This window comes from Aspergillus campestris (assembly GCF_002847485.1).
Source record: "Aspergillus campestris IBT 28561 chromosome Unknown P168scaffold_4, whole genome shotgun sequence".
Taxonomy (NCBI): domain Eukaryota; kingdom Fungi; phylum Ascomycota; class Eurotiomycetes; order Eurotiales; family Aspergillaceae; genus Aspergillus; species Aspergillus campestris.
This window is the reverse complement of record NW_020194339.1, coordinates 1,280,131-1,298,126: the sequence shown is the minus strand read 5'-3', so window position 1 is coordinate 1,298,126 and position 17,996 is coordinate 1,280,131. Positions and strand designations below refer to the sequence as shown.

Genomic DNA, 17,996 nt, shown 5'->3' with positions numbered 1-17,996 from the left:
TCTGCGTTCTCTGGCGAGGTGCTGCAAATCTGGCCTATGTGGTGCAGCCAGCATGATCGCTGCAACTATTCTCTGAAAACATTTTCACATTTGCTGATCTTGTCAGATGTCATATATACAATATAGAATGAGGAAAGATACCGATGATATGATGGCATTGGTGAAATCTTTGAGAGGTGTCCAGGAAGAAGGTTGGAATATACAGAAGATGTGGTAAGGATAGTCATTGCTGTGGAGTCAGGTGACGAGTCGCCATTTGGTCGATTGCACCGTGTCTGGTAATATATCTTCTGCATGTCTCCTAGAAATTACTGGAATTGATCCATCTGCCCTTTTGCTCCACCTGCGCTAGGTCAAAAAGGGATTCTATAGACGGTGAAGACACATCACATTGCTTCTTCTAGCAGAGGTCACGGTCAGATCTCGGATCCACATGTTGATGGATCTACTGCATGTCCATCTATGACGCGTATTACATGTCCAGCATAAAGGTTACGGTCGATACTAGAGAGTTTATCTGCAGAATGACGCTGGTTAGATGTCCATGTCCACACAATGTCAAACCGTATCTCAACACCGGCTGTATCATGTGTATTTTCCGCCAATCGGAGCCCATCGTACTACATACCGTCCCACAGTTCCCTTCCACACGCGCCATACATATACATTCCGGGACCCATTAGCGACTAATACTCCCAGCCCTCTGTCTAGGCACCCCATGAATATGCTCTGAATACCTCCGTGCAAGGCCCTCCTGCGCAGGCTCAGTCTGCCCCGGAAATACCGGTGGACCGCCCAAACTGCCCAGCACGGCGCTATTATTCGCCGTCAAATCGTCCAACACGTCCAGCTCGCGCTGACTGAACCACTTCGGCAATGCCCAAACTCGGAGCGGGATCAGTGCGATAATCAGCACGGGGAAGCCTGCACGCGTATTCGAATTAGTCTGGGCAAGCCAGCCGGGAAGTGGAGGGGATAATCGAACCAATAGCGGCGATGGTCTGCGAGATAGCGACGCAGGCGGCAACGCCAAGAAGCTGACACGCGATAAACAAAGCGATCTTGCGGCGGCGGACGGTCAGGAGTGGATTGTCGCGCTGCACGAAGCGGTCCTCTAGCATGAGGAAGACGGCCTTTTGCAAGATGCCGTTGGACTCAATCGATCCCCAGCCGACGATGAAGAATACGCCTGCAAATACGGCTGTCGGCATAGTGTGCAGCACGATGAGCAGCGGGCCTGTCATAGTTCCGATGATGGCGAGGCCCATGACGAAGTGCGAGACGCGCTGCTCGACAACGCGCGTGGCGGCTGTTACGGGCCGGCGGATCTCGGTGCCTTCGCCTTCTGTTGTGGGGATAATGTGCAGGTCGGTTTCGTAGACGGTGAGACTGTCGGTGTGGACTGGGGCTTGGGGGACTAGACCGTTTGGCATCGGAACGCCGGTGATACCGGCAATGAAAGTCGTGCAGCCGAGGAGGAAAAAGTCCCAGTGGAAGCCGGCGGGCTTTTTCAGAGGGAACTGTCGGGCTTGGGCGCCTAGGCTGCTGACATTCTGGTCTTGTTAATATCTTCTCTGGCAATGTATGGTGCAGCAATTTATGGTGCAAATCCGAGGGAGAAGACTAACATGGTCATAATAAAAAAGAAGCATGGTCAAAAACCCAAACGGCAGCGCCGCGAAGATCCACTTCACATCCAGCTCCCAAAAGTGGATGAGCCAGCCCCGCGCCTGCGTGGGATAGAACGCGCGAGTCACCGGGACGAAGCTGATATCGGTCGACTTGAGGTTCCCAGGGAAGTGGGCAAATCCTACCCAGAACAGAGTCCCGATCTAAAATCTTAGTACGCCAGACCCGACACGCGAATTGCATATCTACAATCCGGTAGGAAAGCACACGTACAACGTAAGCATAGTCTGCCAGGAATCCCCTGACCCCGGGCCGCCACACGGTACTCGACCCCAGCTTTTCAAGCGCGTAAATGGTAAGGAAGTATAGCATGGCTATGACACAGCCCAGATATCCTGCGCTGTGGCCATGAGTATCAAACTCGTTCACCAGCTCTTCCACACCTTTGACTGCACATTGTCAGTATGCCCATCTCCTCCCTGTCTGCCTGTCTGTCTGTCTGTCTGTCTCCCTCATAGACAGCCAAATCACAATTAAAAGGGGGGGAACATACTACAATAGATAATCCCAACATACATCCCAAACGACTCGCTCGAAAAATCCGTCACGTAGCGCATATAGTCGCAGACATTACAAACCGCCACAGTCCAGTGAAAAATCGCGGCCCAGATAGCAGTCCAGCACATAAAGTTCGGATAAATAGACGGCTCGTACTGGGTTACAATATCGTAGATCGTGTAATTAAACAGCGATATCAACCCCGTAATACCGACAATAGTCAGCGGCTGCGCGGCAAACACACTGAAGATTATAGCGGCCAGCGCAGACGAGAACAGGCCCTCGTTGATGCCGTAGAAGTTGCCCGTCCGGCGGTCCATGTCGAGGGTGTATGCTATTGCGGGAAGGATGCTGCGCTTTGTTAGCTGTTGTGGTTGGGATGGCCATAGGGGCAGGGAGGGACGGACTTGACGAAATACATGCGCACGATACTGGCTACCGTGCGGTAGGTGAATGCATCCGTGATGTCGCTCCTATAGTAGGGAAGTCTTCTGCGCACGTCGTGATACATCCCCCGGCCGAGACGGAGGATGCGCACGCTCTTCCATCCTTGGAGACCGTCGTAGGTGTATGTCTTTTCCCGTTCAAGGGGGATGGAGTGGGTAGAGGACGAACCGGACATGATGGGTGGGTTGTCGTCTATAGCCCGTCGTATATCGTTGTGAGGAGAGTGTATGGGTAAGGGAAATGTGAAGGATGATGTTTTTTTTTTTATTTTTTTTATATCTTTTCTTTTCAGCAAGCTAAAGCAGTGGCCAGCAACCCTCGGTTATGAGGCCATGCCGAAGGGATGACACAGTAGGCCAAACGTGAGGCAATTGGACAGAACCATCCTGACTATATCACCTGTGTTTTATGTATTTCCTGTAGTTGCACACACCTCTATATTGTTTAGATTGAGTAGTTGTATATCATAGACACGCTCCCCTATATCTTGCACATAAATATGTTGCCATGGTGTAATAGACTTGCCACATAAAACAGATGCGCACTGATTGGGCGGTGGATTCTGCCCGCGCAGAATGCCATCTCCACTCGCGACATCCGAATTACGTCACCCCATAGACAACAATGGGGAGAAACTATCCACTTCATGAAATTGGCATTGGCATTGGCTTGTATCAAAATTGTCAATCATAGTGACGCTATATGGATAGTACATTTTGTAAGATTAACTGAGAATCATCTACCTGTTCGCTCCAAGCAATGTGGTCCATATCTATATTATCTCGCGCTCCGGAATCTAGATATAACGCCCTACGAGGTGTCACCGCAAATTAACCCTCAAAGGATCCTGCCCTCTTCCCCAGAAAACGACAACACAACTCCCCACAAAGACACACTTTATCCAAAGAACTCCAATAATGATCCGAGTAGTCCACCGTGATCTCACTACCAGAAAGGACACCACGCGACACAACCACGATGCGCTCCGACCCGCGCCAGTAGAACCGCTGGAACTGGCTATTCGGGTTACAGGAGTGGTTGATAAAGCGAGTAAAGTTGCCTATCACGATATATCAGCGCTGCAGCCACAATACGGACAAGACATCACCGTACCCATTTGCCCTTGGTAGATCTGGTAGCGGTGTGATTCTGATCCGCCTATCATTACGTCCTGACCTTCAATGCCGTTGGTGATTAGACCGATGAACTCCCCGATTGCGGCGCCGCGTTCGAAGTCCTGGGTTTGTCATTGAGCTTTCTCCGGGTAAGGAACAATGGGTCCTATGGAGGCGACTTACCCGACGAGCTACAACACCGTTATTCTTCCCGTTCTGGGTACCAACAAGCTGGACTGCGCTGGGAAGTCTAACACAGCCAAAGAGATCCGGAAAGCAGCTGCACCTGTTGAGGGTAATATTATCCGACTGTCGCTCTGCGCATGTCGAGCAGATGTCAGGGTTAATCTGCGGCATCTGTCGCGGATCGCGCCCACCAAACATGTCCTGATTAATTACCGACTTATCAATGAACTGATAGTCGAGCTCCTCCATGCCGAGGTGTCTGTAAGTAGACTTCAAAGGCTGTGCGAGATGGCTGTCCATAATCACCCACTCGTGCGGATGTCCGGTGTACCGGGGCGGGGACGCTTGGCCGACTATACCGAGTAGCTGCCGCCACTGGGGATGGAGGGTATCGGCAGCTACTTCAAAGCTCTGTCGCAGGTGACGTAGTCGAGTTGTCAGTCCTTCCTTGAAGCCAATGCGGTATTTGCAGAACCGGTATACCCCGGACCCAGCGAACACGAGGCTCGGCCATCCGCCGGCTTCTTTGATCTCCTTGTATCCGCGCCAGATCCCTCTTGTCATACATTAGCACGAACAGGGAGGAGTGAGTCTGGGGCGTATATCACGTACAATCTATTTCGAAGCTCCTTTTCCGTCAGCCGTAGTACGGCGCATGCCTCTCGTAGCACCATCATACGCGCCTCGGTTACGGAAAGTAGAGGCTGCTCCAGCTGGAATGCGACAATGCGCGCTTCGTAACAGTCTACCCAGTAGGCCTGCACTATTATTTCCAGGGCGCGCGACGACTGACTCTGGCTGTGGCACGTCAAACACATGGTGTTGACCAGTCGGAAGGCCTGCACGGGTCAGTGGACGTCAACAAGTGCTCACTCTCCATTCTACGCTTACTTCCTTGCTCATTCCCCCGCGAATGTACGCGTCCGGATCAACAATCTATACATTAAGTTACGATAGACCAAGATAGTACAAAGAAGGATGATGGGTGCTCACTAGATTGGGTTGTCCCCATTTGACCTCCGCGTGAATCTGCCGCCATATCCCAGAAAGCAGCTTGTCGGTAGAGGTAGGGGTCATGACAGGCACGATTGGTTCCTGGCGTGGTTTTCGCAGAGGAAAGCGACTGTCGCTATGAACCTGGCGCATAGACCGTGTTTCCTCAGACGGCCCAGTGGACTCTTCGTTGTCGCGGTTAGTATCTGTACCCGCAGTGAGGGATACACAATTATCCGGTTCTGTCTCTATAGACACCTTTCGTCGTTTAGCCTGTACATTGTCTTTACCAGACTCTTCATCTGCCTCTCCGGTACCAGACGCATTCAGAGTGTTTTTCGAGGACGAATTGTGACAAGGCTGAGTGGTAGAGTCCTGATCTCCCCAAGCGTAATACATCAATCAGCAATTCATCCACAGTCTGACTATATCAACTAACCTCTTCACCAGGAACCGCCACCGGCGCCAGCTCATACTCATTTACCCGATGACCGCTCGCAAGGTCGATATGGGCCTGGTTGGATCAGCACATTAATCGAGAAGCTTTCGATGCCAAACACTATACTTACCACGACTGGTCTCACCTTCTCACATTGCTCTGATAGCCCATTGCCCGCCGAGCTGCATAGGCTGAGTTGGACACGCAGCAGGTCGGTAGCCCCAGCCCCATCTAAGAGGGCTTTCAGCTGGTCGGAGAAAGATCTCCCCAAGAGTTCACTGAGAGTGTGGAGTGCAGGTAAATTTGGTGATGGCTGCATGTATACAGCGTGTGTATAACTGGATAACATAGATCAGTAGTCAAAGCATAATCCCTCGTCTGCTGTGTAGTGAAGGAATGGATTGTCTAGTGGAGATAGAGATCGACGTCATCAAATTCTGCGTGGGCAGAAAATCAGATGATATAACCATGGTTTATGTAATGCATATCTTGGCTGTTTATGTTCGTTCCTGGATTGGATAACTTTATTTTGCAGGAATCAATGGTATAGCATGTAGTGGTATATACGGTCAAACCCCACAATGCATTGACAAGGGAATAGATAGTTAAGTAGGTAGTCTTCACTGAACACTATATAGAAAGATATCCTAAATTAAATGGGCTACTTCTTCAACGCCAACTCCTTCAATTTCTTGAAGTTCGGCGTCCCCAACCCAGTAACGGGATCCCAGCCCTTGATGGCATCCCAGCCGGCATCAGGAATAACAGGGCTTCCATTGGGAGGACCCCCAAACCGATCTTTTCCATCACACCCAGTGCTCCGCCCGTCCACAATATCAGTGAACCCATCCTTACCAGTGGAGTACAGCCAGGGGTTCAAGAAACCCAGCACAGGCTGTCCCGCACGCAGACGCGCATCATTAAGCAGGCCAATGATACCCGCAAACGCCGGCGCCGACGCGCTCGTACCGTCAAACTGCCCCAGACGGCCCTGGTCATAGACAGCGAAGGCCTCGCCCTGGGCAGCGACGTCGGGGAACGCGCGGCCAGCGCGGTCGAAGTACTTGCTGTACTTGTCGCCGATGGTGTCGAGGAAGGAGTCGACTGCGTCCTTCTGCCAGGCGGGCTGCTTCCACAGGTCGGAGAATCCGCCGGAGGAGAAGACGCTGCCTTCTTCGGGCTTCATGCCGTGCGTGGCGCCGACGGAGGTCACCCAGGGGCAGGCGGCGGGGAACTGGGGCGGGAAGTGGGTGGTGTTTTTGCCGTCGTTGGTTTGGCAGGAGGAGCCGATGCCCGAGTCGCCGGAGGAGAAGATGACGGAGACGCCGCGCGTGCCGAGTTGCTTGTACAGGTCGCAGACGGTGCGGGCGTATTTCTCCGTGACGGTCTGCTCGTTCTCGCCGTAGGAAGTGGAGATCACCTGCGGGACCTTCTTCTGCTTCAGGACCTCCTGCAGGAACTCCAGGTACGGCTCGTTCTGGTTGTCGCTGGGGTCGGGCTGGCTGAGATCAGGGACGAGCGGGCCGCGGCCTGCGGTGATGAACTCGGTGACGGGCAGCGGGGCGCTGACGCCCATGATGTACTGCAGGTCGAGGTTGGCCTCACCGGAGTCGTTCTTCGAGGTCTGGTCGTTGTTGGCGCCGTTGAAGAGGACAACGGAGAAGTTCTGGCCCACGGCGTCGGGGAGCAGCTTCTCCTGGAACTTTTCGAGGTCGTCGTAGCGCGCGGACTCCTCCAGGTAGCTGGAGAAGCCGACCTCGCTACCGCTCTTGGGGTCGGCCTTGTAGTCGCCAATGTTGTACAGCGACTCCAGGCACTGGGGGGTAATGACAGTCGAGCAGTGGGAGATGTTGCGCGCGACGATCATCTGGGCAAGGAGGTTCTCGTCCACCTCGGCGGGCTTCGCGCGCAGATGGCTGTGGTTGGGGCGGATCTGTCCGAAGCGCGTGGTCGGCTGGATGGTGTTGACGTGCTGTGCAACGGCCTCGGGGACGGAGTAGCGCAGGGTGCGCAGGCGGCGCACGTCCTGGGTGGCGCTCACGTACCATTGGAAGCTGGCATCCAGCAGGGCGTTGGCCTTGCTGACACTCGTGGTGAACTTGATCCAGTCGGCGTCCTGCTGGACGTTGTCGATGCCGGCGGCCGAGAGCCAGTCGCGCACAGCGCTAACCGACTCGTCGCGCGGAAGCAGCATGCGCTTCATCTCGTCGTGGCTGTCGAAATGTTTCCCGTAGCTCTCATGGCCGGGAGTCGCCATGTCCATGGCGACTTTCTCGAACCCTTCCGGGTCGCCCTGCGCCAGGGCGATCTGGAGGCGGAGGGGCTCATCGGTAGCGGGGTGATGCGAGTATCTCCATCCTTAGTGGGGTCAGTATATCACATCAATATTTTAGCGCAACCGGGGTCCATACCCTGCGGTACAGCCGACAGTTTCTCAAAAACCTCGGCCGACACGGTCGCGGCCAACAGGGAGTACACCGCGAGCGTAGCCGCTCCACGGCCAAAGAGAGTTGACAGCATGATCACTGCAGTCAACAAACGAGGGTGAACTATGACGATCAGTCTGGGGAGATAAGCTGAAAAGAAGGGGGGGGGGGAGGATATGGTATTTATTTGCGGCCCAGCCATTATTAGCCGACATTCCCCCTCGCGCGAGTGGGAACCAGCCCCGATTTAGAGAATGATCTATTTTGGGGATCCATAGTTGAAACGCGTGGACCAATCCCAAAGAACGCAAGTACAGGGTTCTTGGTAGTCTATCTCCAGCTGGTGGAGTCGATGGAACCTGCATATTGTTGCGCAATCAGCCATGTAACGGGGTCCCGATGGGGGTCCGGTTCGCTCTGGTCTTTTCTCCGTACCTGAAGGGGGAGGTGGGCCAGCCGCTCCACTGGAGGTTGAGGTCCTAGGCCATTTTTGTGATAGGAGGCTGTTTTGACATTGCGATACTAGTGATCCTGATGCGATGGTCAGGTACGCCATGGCCTCTGCAGAAGCTATGTCGGTTTGACGATTTCCCCTCCTTTGGAGTAACAATTGATTCCCAATCATGAAAACTTGTCAGGGAGATTATGTGGGTTTGTTTATTGTTTCCATCCCATTATTATGGGACAATGCTCACTTCTTCGCTGATTTGTTGATTTTTCATCCCAGGATCGGCGCGGCTGCGGTTCCACCTGTACCATCTTGGCGTCATTGGCACCATCGCAGGTGCCAGGAACAGACCGACCAGACCAGATCAGAGTCTCCTCATGGTTCATCTATCATGCATTAACAGGCAATCCATACTGAGACGCTCAATCAAGCCTGATACACTACCTGGTCGGTCGTGAACCGACACTACCCACACCATGCATCTCACCATGTAACCCCCTAACTGATCTCATTTCCTCCCCCTCCGAACCCCTGATCTTCATTTACTGGACCCCCTGCCATGGCGTGCCTCGTCGCCAATCACGATTGCCCTCCGTCCACTCCGTGTCGGACTCCGATCAGCCAGTATTTATCTCCTCAGAAAAGCTTTGGAACACGGACGCTTGTATCATACAAGCTTCATTTTCGTCCTATACACCCCAGTCATTGGCCCCATTATATTGCTCGGTAACGACGGCACCTGCAGATGGTTTGGATGGTGCCACCTGAGACATTATCTGGAGTCTTAGCCGGGTGCCTCGTTTCTTGGCTATCTGGTTATGGAAGTTGGTTGAACATAGGGAATGCTGGGGCATGTGCAAGGAAGCATTCGGTTACATAAATGAATCTAGGGTGTATCCTGCCGCCTGTTTTTTCCCTACTTACTTTGGGTTCATATTGTACGGCTGAGCAATAATCTCGACATGATGCGACTGTACTTACCCAGCTATAGAGTGTATGCTTGATTTGATTGGTCTCCTCCACATAATCCATATTGAACGGAATGTGGCCAGCTGGAATTGACAAATAAAAATTGAATTAAATCAATAGATTAATAATAAAAGACCGAAAAGCCAAGAAATAAATAAAAAGAGAAGAGAAAAACCCCAGAGTGGTCAGAGAAAGGAAGAAAACAATCATCAGACAACATCACACCAACCGAGTAGAGCCTCAGGACTGCCATGTATTACAGTGAATAAACAAGTCATCACAACTCATAAAAGTGCACAAATCAGGCAAGCAAGAGACTCTTTAATAAGTAGTGATAGTTAAATTATCCTCATTCACTTACACTATCAAGTCTATATATACAGCTCATCGCCCTGGTGATCCTTCTCTTCTCCCTCTACTTGTAAACGATCCTTCTCTCACAGACACGTCAACATGCTACTTTGACAACAACAACCACGCATACTGAGAATGACTTTCTCTACTTTCTCTATAATCCTCCCATTTCTATACCTCTTTACCTTACCCCGCTAGGCGAACAACTATATCTCACTTGCTTAGGCGTCATTCTCCCCCTCGATGAAAGGAGCAGACGCGATGGATAAATCCATCGCTCTTACTACCTATGATCCAAACTTCCATCAATCTTATCTCATCTATGGGTTTCTGCAGTGTCTCACCGGGAAAACATCAACACTGAAATGTGAGCTACCCACAATATGAAGATGGAAAGCACATGCTGATGCCATGGGATTAGACTGAATTGTCCACTGCATAAGACGCTCTTACCCGCATGGTCGAATATACAATATGGCGTGTTGTCTATCCACGCGTTGTAGTCGGATACAACTGTCTGCTGGAGCGAGATCCAACCTGACATTATTTCTTTATGTTGGACCCCTTAGGTTCTTAAAAAAGTGATTCACATTGACTTGCATGTTGGCTTCAAACAAACAAAAGACAAGATAACGTAGCCACAAGAAAAAGCAGAGGAAAACAGAAAAGAATGATTACTTCCCAGGCCCAAAAACGCCTTGTCATCGATGGTCTCATGATAACTGTTTACTCTATATGTGAAATCCCTGATCCAACACGGACTCTGCAGTCAGCGAGGACGCATTGACTCGAACGATGTCCTCCTCTTCAACATACTTGGGGCACCGTGTGAAACCGACCGTGATCATCTGGTCCCAAGGCCGATTCTATTTCGAGGTTGCACCTGGATTGTGCTGTGTGGCAGCGATGTTGACTTTGTCTCACTTTGTTTGCTATTCCAAGCTGCAGGTAGCTGTGGATATCCGTCACTCGAGGAGCCTTGGCTTATTCCGCTCGTCATGCGGCTGAGCACTTATTGTGGGCGACATACTTCTGGACTTCATGTCAGCGCATGTCTGTCTCACGAACATGAAAGTGGTTCTTCCAGAATACACTTCAATGAGAAGATAGACCCTAGAATTATCTATCTGGTCTGAAGCCTTCGAGTCCTATACAACATGCCATGAACACAATTCAGGCCTCCAAAGGATAAGAATCCTGGGTCAGTTTGATTGTCAACTCCCTATACAAAGATGGGAAATATCGCCCACGCCCATCGCGCATCCTCGAGGATCCCGAGTGGCATCCCGTGCCGGTCTAAGCTCGAAGTATTCGTCTGTTTATACAACGGTGTCTAAGACCTCCACATCAACGTCTACATACATGTTGGGATATCAGTCATATCAAGCTCGACCAATTACCGATTTGGTATTATGGTGCAGTAGCTGTCAGGTTACACTGTCTGGTCCTAGTTGTCAGTCAAAGCATGCTTACTTCGGCATCAAATGGATTAAACGGATGTTCATCCGGTCAACGTTGCATAGCGACCAATCCAGCTGTTGACTTATCTGACGGCATTCGGTCGGTATGACTGGGCTCAGTCTACCCCTGACGGTATACGCTATCGTGCCATTTTGGTGTCTCATCGAGTGACAGTGATTTCCTAGATGAATCAGGCAAGGATCATGGCTCTCAGAACTGGCATTTACAGAATGTGCACGATCAATGTTGCATCTGCATGCTCGTTTCAAGGCTTATCCAAGCTGGCTTAGGACCAACGGCCTGAGATACAATCCTCTGGATTAGAAAAGCTTTTTCAGTGTTCTCGCCTACTCGTACCGACACAACTTGGAACCATACTTCCAGAGTCAAACCGTGTGTTTACTCAGATGTGTAATTTTCTTCGGCCTGCTCGGGATGCGTGGACACGGATCTCCAAGCCATGGTCTTCCGCTGTCGCTCAGGCCGACGGCCTGCGATACAATCCTCTGGATTAGAGCGAGTTTCGCAGCGTTCTCAGCTAATGTTACTGATACTACCTGAAATTCATTTTCTGAAATAACCATTTGTTTATCCTTATGTTAATATTTCTTCAGCCTACATCGAGTAGGTGGACTAGGATTATATTGCCGTTGACATTTATCTGTTTCAAAGGTCTTCCTTGTGGTCGTTACATGCTTCGATTTGATATAGGCGATTATAAATCATGCACTTATCTCACTGTGCGCATGTAAGAAGATACAACAAAGAATTGACGACCTAGAAAAGAACCGGGGAGAAACCTGAAACTGAAATCCATAAAGGGCTATACACGGGTTCTCAGTTCTAGTGATATCCAGTATCAAATCACAGATCCGACTCATCCCCCGAAGGCAAAGACATCGCTTCAGCGTCTTTCATTTCTTGAGTCCACCGCGCCAATTCCTCGGGGTGCATAATCGTCTGTCCGGGTTGCGGAAAACAAACGCGAGCTAGGGCAAAGTGCTATTCAGCAAATCATTAGGAAGTTCAACCATAAAATCATGAAAATTGCCAGAATCTGGACTGGACATTCTTTACCAGCTCTGGCTCATGATAGATCTGTCGCAAGATCGACAGGAAGGGTAGCTCATAATCTGCGTTTACTTCTCTTATAGAAAGCTCGAAGCACTCGAGGTTCTTGGGGGCAGTAGACCATTTGATTTCATTAGGGGTCAAGTCGCGCTCTTCCTCGGCGATATCTGCCTTCATGCCACAGATGATGATGGAAATTGGGTTTGGATTTATGGAGAGGATCTCATCTGGTGGATTATCAGTATTTGACATGGAGCTAGCGGCTGGAAAGGGATTACATACTATGCCAATGGGTGACATTGTCAAATGTCTCTCGCCGGGACAGGTCAAATAGTATGATCGCTGCGTCGATATCCTTCAGGTATTCCACTGTGCTGGATGTGGTCAACTCGGGGCCGGGAATGTCCAATATCTCGAGATTAATGGGCCCATGATTCTATCCATCAAGAATAATTGTTATTTAGTCACTCCACGCTGGTAAACAGGACATTATACCGTAGTAAATGGTAGGGTTGTTATGTGGCAAACACTCGTCGGAGTATACTCGCTTATGAACTCGCCAGTGAGGTGTTTGTGTATGAAGCTAGTCTGCACAGTGCTGTCTGCTTAGTATGAGAGACCAGGAATATCTATATATTATATTAAGAATCGAGTTGGGTAATACCTTTCCAACCTTTGCGTCCCCGAGTAGGGCAACTCTGTGTGTTGGGGCCATCGCGCTTCACTTCTGATGTCTGATTACCTTTCTGTGTCCTCTTTTCAATCCATTGGTCTTGAGGTGGAGATGGATGATAAAGACTAGAGTATTTAGAGTCTACTATTTTGATAAAAGTGTTGTTAGTGACTAACTAGTAGATCAATGGGGCTGTGCAAATAGGCTATTACTATTGCAAGACAAACTATACGCTTCGGCTACAGGAAGGATCTCAAAAGAAAGTATCAGTGCCAGTTTGAGATATGAGGTTTGTATGAATAACATACTCCTCGTCCAGAACCTAAATCTGTAACGCATACCAAAGATAATCGGGACGTAAACCACCCTGCAAGCACCATCCAGCCCCAAGTCATGGCAAAATCAATCAGGTCTATTCCACCCTCCATCTGGCGCTCACCTCCTTTTCTAGCCCAGCCCTCTGAACAACCTCCCTACTCCTCCTCTGCGCCTCCTTCACAATCTCGCCCTCATCCATCGTCGTCAGCTCCCCCTCTCTAACCAGAACCCTCCCATCAACAACAACATAGCTCACATCCCGGCCCGTCGCGGTATAAACAACCGCCGAAACAGGATTAAACCAAGGCTGCGAATGCGCGCGTCGCATATCCAGCGCTACAAAATCCGCCTTCTTTCCCACCTCAATACTCCCAATACTATCATCCAGCCCCAGCGCCTTCGCGCCGTTGATCGTCGCCATCTCCATGACCGCCTCGGCCGGCACAACCGTCGGATTGCCCGAGACGCCCTTGTGGATGATCCCAGCGAGCTTCATCTCCTGGAGTAAGTCGCAAGTGTTGTTGCAGGGAGCGCCGTCGGTGCCCAGCCCTATATTCACCCCTGCCATTTGCAGGTCTGGCACGCGGCAGGTCCCTGACGCGAGTTTGGCATTGGAGGTGGGACAGTGCGCGACGTGCGTTCCTGACGCTGCGAGTCGGCGTATGTCGTCGTCATCTAGATGCACCACGTGCACCAGGACGGTCGTCGGAGACAGAAGCCCCACGGACTCGCAGAATGACATGGGGCTGTGCCCCACGGAGGCACAATACGCCCTATCGGCTTTGACTTCGCAGCAGTGCATTGTGATGGGGATGCCCTTTTCGCGGGACAGTGTGGTCATCTCTTTGTAAAGGGATTCCGATACACTGTAATCATCTCTTAGCCTTTTCTGGTGCGGTTTAGGATCAAAACATGGCGAGGGAAAATAGAAAGGAGGAGACTAACCCTCCCGGCGTGCGCGCTCCAAACCACACCCGAATCCGATCATTGGCCTTTCCGTTCCACCTTTCCCATGCGTTCAGCGTGCCCACAAGTGACATCTCGCGGTCCTCGATAAGTCCAGGATGCATGGCCCAAGCGTTGTCTTCAGCGTACTGGCCGATGTCCATGACAATCTTCCCAAGACAGCCACGAATGCCACTTTCCTCGACCGCGCGGGCGAGGCCGTCGAAGCCGTACCGATCGGCAAACTACGTCAAAGACTTTGCGTTAGCTGATCACGCTGATTGTATAGCCTACTGAAAAGCAAAGGGTTATCCCTACCATCGCTTCCAAAAAACACGTCGTCCCCGACCTGAGCATCTCCGCGATACTCAGCCTCGCCGCGGCGTAGCCATCCTCCGCTGTGAAATTCCCCTGCAGCACCCAAATTCGCTGGCATAGCCAGGAGACCAGCTCGAGGTCGTCGGCTGTACCCCGCAGCAGGGTCTGCGCCGTGTGCACGTGCGTTGAGATAAGGCCTGGAATCACAATGTGTCCTGAAAGGTCGAGTGTTTCGTCATCAGGGTATTTGGATTGCAGGTCGTGGGTCTTGCCGAGGTCCGCGATGCGGTCATCTTGCACGCGGATGGCTCCGTCGGCTATTATGCGGCGGGTAGGGTCGACTGTGATGATTGTTGCATTTGTATATAGCATTGTGACGGCTTTTGGTTGTTTGAGGTAGGTATGTCATGTAATGTGCTCTCCATATGAGGATGAAGTCGTGGTGGACGGCGAACTCCGATGGGTGTAAGTGGGGAGGGAATGGGTTTGGCGATAAGGCTAGTTGGTGGAGACTCTCATCGGGGTGCGTGTCGATCATTTTCTGGGCAGTTTTGTTGAGGCTGGCTTGTTGATGCTGTGCTATGGAGGGGTGTTGGTTTCCTCCTAGTGTGATATGGTTCTTTTTTCCAAAACATATAAACGAAACGGTTTCTAGAACAGCAATTTTTGATCGAGCTTATCATTGTTATGCTTGATCAACTTTGATGATCAAGTGCAATTGCTGACGTGCGGGCTGACACTAAACCTTGTTGATGGGATGATTGAATAAATCGGGGCAAACGGTGAGACGTATTCACTTGCCTTCCAGTATCCCATCAAACTATCAGATCCTATCTGGGACTCGAAGATCTCTGTTACAATGGTTGATAAAGTTGCCATGCCAAATTGACATCCAATTCTGTAAAAGATCAAGAACCAGCCGCGCCAACAAAAGACAAGCCACCAAGAAGCTCTGATAGGCGGACCAATATCAACAGTTTCTCCGCGAAAGACACAAGCCATCCGGGTCATCGCACCCCGAGCTGATGCGCCAAGGAAGCATCAGAACCAAGACCAGAACATGATTGGCGCGACAGAGCTGGGGGGGAACGGGCTACCCCGATCATCTCGGGGGAAGCTTCCCCGCGTGGTCCATGCCCCATGTCAGTTGAGTTAAAATCTGGGGTTGGGGAATGCTATGTCCTGCAATGCTCGGCCCTTTAAAGACGGCCGGGCCCCGTCTGGGGATCCAGCCGTTGAAGGCTGGTGTGTCTGTGGATTCCAGTTGGTCATGGTACTCTCGGTGTCTTATTCTCGGTAGCATATTTCATCTATTGGGAGTTTACCAGGAAGTTTTGATATCGTTCCACGTCAGGCCATACACTCGCACACCGTATCCGGCACCACCGCTATGCCGGACGAGACCAAAGGTAGCCTCAGAGGCTCTGTGGAGAGAGCCTCACCCAAGGAAACCGATATCTCCCACGTCGAGCAGTCGCTACCACCGACCGAAGACTTGAAGAAGGATCAAACGGACTATTCCCGTGTCGACAGGGAGATTGCCGAGTACACCGCCCGCGGCCAGGTCGAGATAGACGATGCCACCAGTCGACGACTCCGTCGTCTGATCGATGGCCGGGTCTTGGTGATTATGATCTGCACATACTTTCTCCAGGCCCTGGATAAGGGCACCATGTCGTTTGCGTCGATTATGGGAATTGTTGACGATACCAAACTGGTTGGCCAGCAGGTGTGTTGAGCATACTAACGATGCCCTTTTTTGGCAACGCTGACTAGATTACCGGTCAGTACTCCTGGCTGACGACGTGTATTTACATCGCCGTCCTGATCGTCGAATATCCGACCAACTGGATCATCCAGCGCGTGCCCATCGCCAAGTATCTCGGTATTAATATTATGCTCTGGGGTGCGGTTTTGGCTCTACACTCAGTGTGCAAAAATTTTACCGGTCTGGTCGTCGTGCGCACTTTTCTCGGCATATTCGAGGCTGTCTGCCAGCCGACGTTCATCGTGTTGAGTAGTATGTGGTATACTAGAGGAGAACAGGCATCCACCGTTACATACTGGTATGATGCCTAAGCGCTGTCCCATTTTTTTCCAATTAACTGAGCCTTCTGCAGGTACATGATGAACGGCGCGCAACAAATCGTGGGTGGTCTGCTGGCCTACTGCTTCAGTCTGATCGGGCACCACCGCGTGCTCAAGTCGTGGCAGGCGTTGTTCCTCACGTACGGATGTGCCTCGGTGCTCTGGGGCCTGTTCGTAATTTGGTGGATGCCCGACTCGCCAATGCGTGCCAAGTGCTTCAGCGAGGAGGACAAGCACCTGATGGTTGAGCGCGTGCGCGCCAACCAGACGGGCCTACAGAACCGAAAATTCCGTGCCTACCAGTTCTGGGAGGCCGTCCGTGACCCGCAGATGTACTGTTACTGCGCCATCCAGGTCTTCACAACTCTTCCGACGAGTGGACTGGGTGCCTTTGCCAATATAATCATCAAGGGTTTTGATTTTACCGAGCTGCAGACGCAGCTGTTAGCCATGGTGCTCGGTTTCTACATCATTATTGTGTTGCTCACCTCTGCGTGGCTGGTCAAGAGATACAATCAGAACTTGCTAGTCATGCTTGGCTTCATCATTCCGTGAGTTTCTCCATAGCGATATCGTTTCCATAAGGTTGCTGAGAGACATTTCTGCAGGTCCTATGTCGGGACGATCGTGTTGATGACTGTGAAGAAAAATGGTCTCGACACCAAGGTCGGCCTCCTGATCAGCTACTACATCACCCTCTCATTCTGGTCCGCCCAGAACTTGTGTCTGTCCATGGTATCTCGAAACATCGGCGGTGCCACCAAGAAATCCGTCGTCGTGGCAGCCACGTTCGTGTCGTGGGCAGTCGGCAACGCAATTGGTAAGACCATATAAATCACACCCAACGCTATCACATATACTAATCCAGCACAGGTCCGCAAGTGTTCTTGACGCATGACGCCCCGCGGTATTTCATAGCGTTTGGCGTCCACCTCGGGTGCTATACCGCTATGACCATTGCGGTGATCTTCCTGCGCTTCTACCTCAAGACGCAGAACAAGAAGAAGGACCAATTGGCTCGCGAGGCTGGTCTGCAGGATAGTAGCCTCAGTCACGCCTTTGAGGACCGGACGGACCAGGAAAACATCCACTTCCGTTATATCTACTGAGTTTATCTCGGGTGCACAGCCCTAGTAGTTCACATCACATGATATGTGACACTATGAGGTGTAACTAGGCCTTATTTTTGATCCTGATCCTGATCTACCAAATTTCAGGATTGAATAATTCAATTCAGATACATACCATAATACATTATAGGGTAAATCAAGGATGGTTTACTTTGTTCTTGATTTATATACAATTACCAAGCCTTTTTTTTTGTTTTTTTTTTTTTTTTTTCATTGCATAAAATGATAAATTAATAATTTTTCTAAATCAGATACTATTATCTATATCTATCCTAATTAGTACATTAAAACGTCACAAGTTCATATCAAAAACCAGACATGATAATTTGAATATTCAAATGACTGGTTCCTATTAACTAAAGAGCTGAAAAGTTATCTGAAAGAGTGTATACAGAGGGGGAGAATGAAAAAGGTTGACCCAGGAAGCA

The 17,996-nt window shown here is 50.8% G+C and overlaps 5 protein-coding genes across 5 annotated transcripts; 1 reads left to right on the top strand and 4 right to left on the bottom strand.

Annotated features, from left to right (window-relative positions):
* Positions 1-586: 586 nt before the first annotated feature.
* Positions 587-2,809, bottom strand: P168DRAFT_266477 (anion exchange family protein; the record flags this gene model as incomplete). Its single annotated transcript, XM_024834976.1, has 6 exons — positions 587-924; positions 986-1,553; positions 1,629-1,832; positions 1,903-2,078; positions 2,183-2,538; positions 2,595-2,809. The coding sequence occupies 6 exons, from the start codon at positions 2,807-2,809 to the stop codon at positions 680-682; spliced, it is 1,764 nt and encodes a 587-aa protein (XP_024694355.1). The 3' UTR covers positions 587-679.
* A 538-nt stretch (positions 2,810-3,347) lies between these two features.
* On the bottom strand, positions 3,348-5,781 carry P168DRAFT_289195 (SET domain-containing protein). Its single transcript, XM_024836943.1, has 7 exons — positions 5,498-5,781; positions 4,929-5,442; positions 4,827-4,871; positions 4,548-4,774; positions 3,933-4,491; positions 3,748-3,871; positions 3,348-3,694 (listed from the first exon to the last, which is right to left on the bottom strand). Exons 2-7 carry the CDS (start codon positions 5,325-5,327, stop codon positions 3,465-3,467), a joined length of 1,584 nt encoding a protein of 527 aa, XP_024694354.1. The 5' UTR covers positions 5,328-5,442; positions 5,498-5,781; the 3' UTR covers positions 3,348-3,464.
* Positions 5,782-5,980: 199 nt separating this feature from the next.
* P168DRAFT_266471 (S53 family peptidase) lies at positions 5,981-7,929 on the bottom strand. The gene is made up of 2 exons (XM_024834975.1): positions 7,779-7,929; positions 5,981-7,725 (listed from the first exon to the last, which is right to left on the bottom strand). Exons 1-2 carry the CDS (start codon positions 7,885-7,887, stop codon positions 6,029-6,031), a joined length of 1,806 nt encoding a protein of 601 aa, XP_024694353.1. The 5' UTR covers positions 7,888-7,929; the 3' UTR covers positions 5,981-6,028.
* Positions 7,930-13,181: 5,252 nt separating this feature from the next.
* On the bottom strand, positions 13,182-14,722 carry P168DRAFT_232643 (amidohydrolase; the record flags this gene model as incomplete). The annotated part of the gene is made up of 3 exons (XM_024833327.1): positions 13,182-13,953; positions 14,033-14,277; positions 14,351-14,722. The coding sequence occupies 3 exons, from the start codon at positions 14,720-14,722 to the stop codon at positions 13,182-13,184; spliced, it is 1,389 nt and encodes a 462-aa protein (XP_024694352.1).
* Positions 14,723-15,722: 1,000 nt separating this feature from the next.
* P168DRAFT_266469 (putative 2-ketogluconate transporter) lies at positions 15,723-17,547 on the top strand (the record flags this gene model as incomplete). The annotated part of the gene is made up of 5 exons (XM_024834974.1): positions 15,723-16,079; positions 16,139-16,416; positions 16,471-16,989; positions 17,047-17,258; positions 17,312-17,547. Exons 1-5 carry the CDS (start codon positions 15,741-15,743, stop codon positions 17,545-17,547), a joined length of 1,584 nt encoding a protein of 527 aa, XP_024694351.1. The 5' UTR covers positions 15,723-15,740.
* Positions 17,548-17,996: the final 449 nt, after the last annotated feature.

Bases quoted from the DNA above. Each gene is read 5' to 3' on its own strand.
- P168DRAFT_289195 (XM_024836943.1), bottom strand. From the start codon at position 5,327: ATGTATTACGCTTGGGGAGATCAGGACTCTACCACTCAGCCTTGTCAC. The intron at 4,872-4,928 runs GTGAGCACCCAT...CTTAATGTATAG, and splicing joins AATGGGGACAACCCAATCTA to ATTGTTGATCCGGACGCGTA. The intron at 3,872-3,932 runs GTAAGTCGCCTC...TGACAAACCCAG, and splicing joins ACGGTGTTGTAGCTCGTCGG to GACTTCGAACGCGGCGCCGC.
- P168DRAFT_266471 (XM_024834975.1), bottom strand. From the start codon at position 7,887: ATGCTGTCAACTCTCTTTGGCCGTGGAGCGGCTACGCTCGCGGTGTAC. The intron at 7,726-7,778 runs GTATGGACCCCG...GACCCCACTAAG, and splicing joins ACTGTCGGCTGTACCGCAGG to GATGGAGATACTCGCATCAC.